Consider the following 5,241-nt stretch of genomic DNA (forward strand, 5'->3'; position numbering starts at 1 on the left):
ACACATACACATGCACACACATACACACACACACATACACACACACATACACACACACACAAATACACACATACACACACACACACACACACAAAAATGCATCATTTAGCTGGGGGCATGGTGTCTCAAGCCTGTAACCCCAGCACTTGGAAAACAGAAAACCACAGGGAGTTAGTTCCAGGCTATTCAGAGTTATGTATAACAAGACTCTGTCTCAAAAACAAACAAAAAGCACCGCTCGGTGTAACAGTGTAACATCTATTCTGGGGCATGAAGGACAGAAACCCATTCTAGACTACACGCATAATCAAAGCTATGAGAGCAGTACTTGCATGGAGAGGGGTGTCATGAAGGGGTTAATGAAGAAGGGGATCAAGATTCAAGGGGTCTCCAGGTGGGGAAGCAAGTTGGGGGGCATCATCAGGGCCAGGGGTGAAGGAAGGAACTTGCCAAAGGAGGCTGTAGCTTGCATGGGACAAATGGCCAAAGCCCATTGATCCCTTCTGGGAAGCATTACTCTAACCGTCATGATCAGAGGCCATGACCAAAGTTACAGATGGTACAGATGGGAAACACAGCTGTTTCCCATATCGAGGCTGGAGTCACCCTGAAAGCAGAGGCTTCCCAAAAGAAGCATCCCAAGTCCTGGGGCTAATATGGATTGGGATTCCAAAGAAGAAAGAATCCTTGACGCAGGGCAGTGGTGGTGCGCGCCTTTAATCTCAGCATTTGGGAAGTAGAGACAGGTGGATCTCTGTGACTTCAAAGCCAGCCTGGTCTATAGAGCAAGTTCCAGGACAGCCAGGGCTACATGGAGAAAGCCCATCTCAAGAGCCCAAAGAAGTGGCAGGGCAGGGAGTGTCCTCCAATGTTACACTGGTGCATGCTGGATGTCACAGTGGCCAGTGTAAGGTATCTATTAGGAGAGCAGAGGGGACTGTGATGTCCTCATCAGGTACAGAGTGGAAAATGAGTGTCCTTCTGAGGCCTTGCCATTTTGAATTAGTCTCTTCTCTTGAATCTCCCTATGACTATCCCCAAGCACAGGGGCCCCTGGTGGTGTATAAGAGTGTAAGGATATGGGCTTAGGCTGATGGATCTGTCTGTATGAGACAGGGTCTTACTGTGTAGCCCTGACTAGCCTGGAACTCTCTAAGTAAACCAGGCCAGCCTTGAACTCACAGAGATCCACCTGCCTCTGCCTTACCAGCACTGGGATTAAAGGCATGCATACACTATCACACCCAGTGCTAGCTAGTGTCTTACACCGTTTGGGATACCTAACCACCTTAACTAGGGCCTGTGAAGGCTCAGGTTGCTTCAGGGTTGTAGTCAGTCTGAAGGACCAACACAAAGTGGGCAGGGTTACAAAGTAGTCCAGAGTTCCAGGTTTCTGAGCCAGGACCCGTATAGAACTATCTCATCCACGGCTTTGCCCCTACCAAGGAGTCCTGGAGGCCCAGTTTCACTCTTAGCCTTGGTTTTAATCTTGCAGTTGCCCCCATAATCCTTCTGGAGTCACACTGTGCAGCGGCCAGAGACACCGTGCAGTGCCTATGTGTGGTAAAATCCAACCCGGAACCCTCCGTGGCCTTTGAGCTGCCTTCCCGCAACGTGACCGTGAATGAGACGGAGAGGGAGTTTGTGTACTCAGAGCGCAGCGGCCTCCTGCTCACCAGCATCCTCACACTCCGGGGTCAAGCCCAAGCTCCACCCCGCGTCATTTGTACCTCCAGGAACCTCTATGGCACCCAGAGCCTCGAGCTGCCTTTCCAGGGAGCACGTGAGTGATGTGATCTGGGGGTGGGAGCCACTGGAAGGAGGGGGGCGCTCTTGGATCCGACACACCCCTACTCTTGCTACCGATCCAGCCACTGAGCATGGCACTGATCATGGCTACGCAGATTGATAATAGAGCGAAAGATGTTATCCCCCAGTGAGGGACTGGGGCTGTGGCTCAGTGGTAGAGCCCCTGCCTAGGATCCCCCGATGAGGAGCTGGGGGCGTGGCTCAGTGGTAGAGCCCCTGCCTAGGATCCCCCAGTGAGGAGCTGGGGGCGTGGCTCAGTGGTAGAGCCCCTGCCTAGAATCCCCCAGTGAGGGGCTGGGTGCGTGGCTCAGTGGTAGAGCCCCTGCCTAGGATCCCCCAGTGAGGAGCTGGGGGCGTGGCTCAGTGGTAGAGCCCCTGCCTAGGATCCCCCAGTGAGGGGCTGGGGGAGTGGCTCAGTAGTAGAGCCCCTGTCTAGGATCCCCCAGTGAGGGGCTGGGGCCCAGGGGTCAAGCACTTACTTAGTACTTAGGAGGCCATGGGCTCAAACCCTGGTACTAAAAAAAAAAAGGGGTGGGGGGAAATAAATAAACCCTTAGTTTGTAATGATGAGTCGAGGCCACCTAAAAATTTGGGCTTTAACTCCCTGGGGTATCCTGAGAATGCAGGCATCCTCATGCCTACCAATAGCCCTGAGGGGTCCTTGTCCCGTTCTCTATACCTAGACCGACTGATGTGGGCCAAAATCGGTCCTGTGGGTGCTGTGGTCGCCTTTGCCATTCTGATTGCCATTGTGTGCTACATCACCCAGACAAGAAGAAAGTGAGTACCTGCCAGTCTGATCTGGGGACATGGAGTCTCCAAGTGACTGGTAGGAGAATGTGGAATGTGGGAACTGGGATAGTTCTGTAAGTCCAGGGAGGGCAGTTGCCGGATGAGAACGTCTCCCAGGGGACACATATGTCCACGTTCTATGCTCCAGCCTCCTGTCCTGCTTGAAGCTCCCCACCTGGCGTAAACACGGGAGCCCTGGAAGCAGGGAAGAAAGGAAGCCAGCCATTCGGGTGTGTGGAGAGGGTGCCCCAGGAGTCCCCAGTAAAATTGATGTTTCATGCCTCCCTGCAGAAAGAATGTCACTGAGAGCCCCAGCTTCTCAGCGGGAGACAACCCTCACGTCCTGTACAGCCCGGAATTCCGAATCTCTGGAGCACCTGATAAGTACGAGGTGAGAGGACCACACCCCGGTAGCTCCCACAGGGAAGGACAGAACGGCAAGGTTGCTAAGGGTGGGAATGGGGCGAAAGGGAGGCCAGACTGGGTGGGTGGGTGTAGGACTGGACTGGGACTGGAGTTGGTGGGGGGGGAAGAGGCTCCTTTGCTCAAGCTGGCAGGAGGGTTGAGAGGGTGGGGCCTGGGTAGCCCCGCCCTCCCTGCCTGTGCCTGTGACTGCGTTTCCTTCTTCAATAGTCCAGAGAGGTCTCTACCCGGGATGGTCACTGAGAGCCCCAGGAGGTAGGTTCCGGGGGCCTCAGTGTGCCAGCCTCCAGGCCCTAACTGGGCCTCGGGGTTGGTGTGCATGTATGTGTGTGTTCCAGTCAAGCGTCCGCGGCGCTCTTTGGTTAATCCCAGCCTTGCTCAGCAGCCCCGGCCTGGTCTATTCTGTTCCTTCGCTGATCCCTTTTTTTCTGTCTGTGCCCACTGCCCTATTGTGTGTCCAAATGCTGGTGGGGTGGGAGGGTCAGGATTAGAGAGCTGAAGAGGTGGGGCATCACACCACCCACATCCCCTCAACTGAGAGAAACCCTGCCATAGCCAAGCGGGAAGGTTTACCGAACGAGACTCTTGGAAACTTCCAAAAGGGTGATCCAACCAAGATTTACTCTAGAGAGGTGTTCTGGGTTCAATCAGGCACCCCTAAAGTTATTGTCTCAAAAAGTGCTTCTTGGAACCTGGGATTCCTAAGCAAGCATCAGGGTTAGCAATGAGAGATGGTGGTTTTACTGGTGTCAGCACTTGCAAAGGTTCCCCACCCCCACCCCTGACCCTGGCCCCTGAGAAAAAGGTGCCAGCAGCCCAGTCTTTGCATGGGATAGTCAGAGGAAACCAACCATGCTGATGGGCTGTCTTCTCCTCTTCTTAGAGTGAGAAGCGCCTGGGATCTGAGAGGAGGCTGCTGGGCCTTCGGGGGGAACCCCCAGAACTGGACCTCAGTTATTCCCACTCAGACCTGGGGAAACGACCAACCAAGGACAGCTACACCCTGACAGAGGAGCTGGCTGAGTACGCAGAAATCCGAGTCAAGTGAGGAAGCTGGGGGGCTGGCCCTGTGGCTCACCCCCCCCATCAGGACCTTTGCTGGCCCCCACTGGCTGTGGGCTCCCTTGCTCTTGAGAGGGGTAGGAGTGGGGGCGGGAAGGGGAAGGGGCAGGGCAGGAAACAGTGAGGTCCTGGGGGCCTGTCCTCCCGTCCTTCCCAGCTGCTTCCCCTTGCCAAAATCCCGTGCCTATGTTACCGCCCCCCCTTCCTTTTAACCTCCGCTGTTGAGAGGGGTGCTCTGTCTGTCACATTATTTATTGCTCTCCCTTTCCTGGTCTCCTGTCCCCTTACCTGGCCCCAGGACCTGTACAAAAGGGACATGAAATAAATGTCCTAATGACAAACGCCAGTCTAGACCCATCCTTTGGAGGAAAGAGGTGTATTAGCAATACTTTTCTCCTTGCTGCAACAAAATCCGGACAAAAACACCTTTGTAGTTACTTTTCTGTTCCTTTGGGGGGGAAAAATCACATAGCCATAAGCAACTTAGGGAAGAAAGGGGTTTCTTTTGGTCTGTCTTTAAAGATTTATTCATTTCATCCTATGTGCACGTGTGTTTTGCATGCATGCATAGAAATATACCACATCTAGGGCCTGCAGAGCCAGAAGAGACCATCAGGTCTCCCAAAACCGGAGTTACAGACAGTTGCAAGCTGTGATACAGGTGCTGGGAATGGAACCAATGCCCTCTGGAAGAGCAGTGAGTGCTCTTAACCACTGAGCCATCTCTCCAGCCCCAAGAAAGGGTTTGTTTTGGCTTATGATCCCAGTATAGACTTCATCCTGATAGAAAGACCTGGCAACAGACATGAAAGCAGGAACAGGACACTCCACACACAGGAAGGAGAGAGAGAGGGAGGGAGGGAAGGAGGGAGAGAGAGAAAGAGAGAGAGAGAGAAAGAGAGAGAGAGAGAGAGGAAGGAGAGGAGAACAGGAAGTAGGGTTCACACCTCCACAATAAACATCACCAATTGGGAACCATGTATCCAAGGACATGAGCCTATGGGGAAATTCTTTCATTCGAACCGCCCCAGCAACTTAAGGAAGAAAGTGTATTTTGGCTTGTGGTTTGAGGGTGTAGTCCATCACCGAAGAGAAGGCATGGCAGTGGGACCCTGAGACAGCTGTTCACGTGGCAGCCACAGTCAGGAAACACCG

General features: G+C 53.5%; 1 protein-coding gene across 2 annotated transcripts in view; it reads left to right on the forward strand.

Moving 5' to 3' along the window:
* Positions 1–4,427, forward strand: part of Mag (myelin associated glycoprotein) — a 16,404-nt gene extending 11,977 nt beyond the window's left edge. Inside the window, exons 8-12 of one of the 2 annotated variants that reach the window (XM_028787638.1) lie at positions 1,496–1,783; positions 2,493–2,589; positions 2,893–2,992; positions 3,235–3,279; positions 3,908–4,420. In XM_028787638.1, the coding sequence (XP_028643471.1) occupies positions 1,496–1,783; positions 2,493–2,589; positions 2,893–2,992; positions 3,235–3,267 (518 nt within the window). In that variant the 3' untranslated portion in view covers positions 3,268–3,279; positions 3,908–4,420. Of the gene's footprint in view, positions 1–1,495; positions 1,784–2,492; positions 2,590–2,892; positions 2,993–3,234; positions 3,280–3,907 lie in introns of both variants that reach the window. The other variant, XM_028787636.1, reaches the window with a different exon arrangement.
* The last annotated feature ends 814 nt before the right edge of the window (positions 4,428–5,241 follow it).

This window comes from Grammomys surdaster, unplaced genomic scaffold (assembly GCF_004785775.1).
Source record: "Grammomys surdaster isolate TR1022 unplaced genomic scaffold, NIH_TR_1.0 125671, whole genome shotgun sequence".
Taxonomy (NCBI): Eukaryota; Metazoa; Chordata; class Mammalia; order Rodentia; family Muridae; genus Grammomys; species Grammomys surdaster.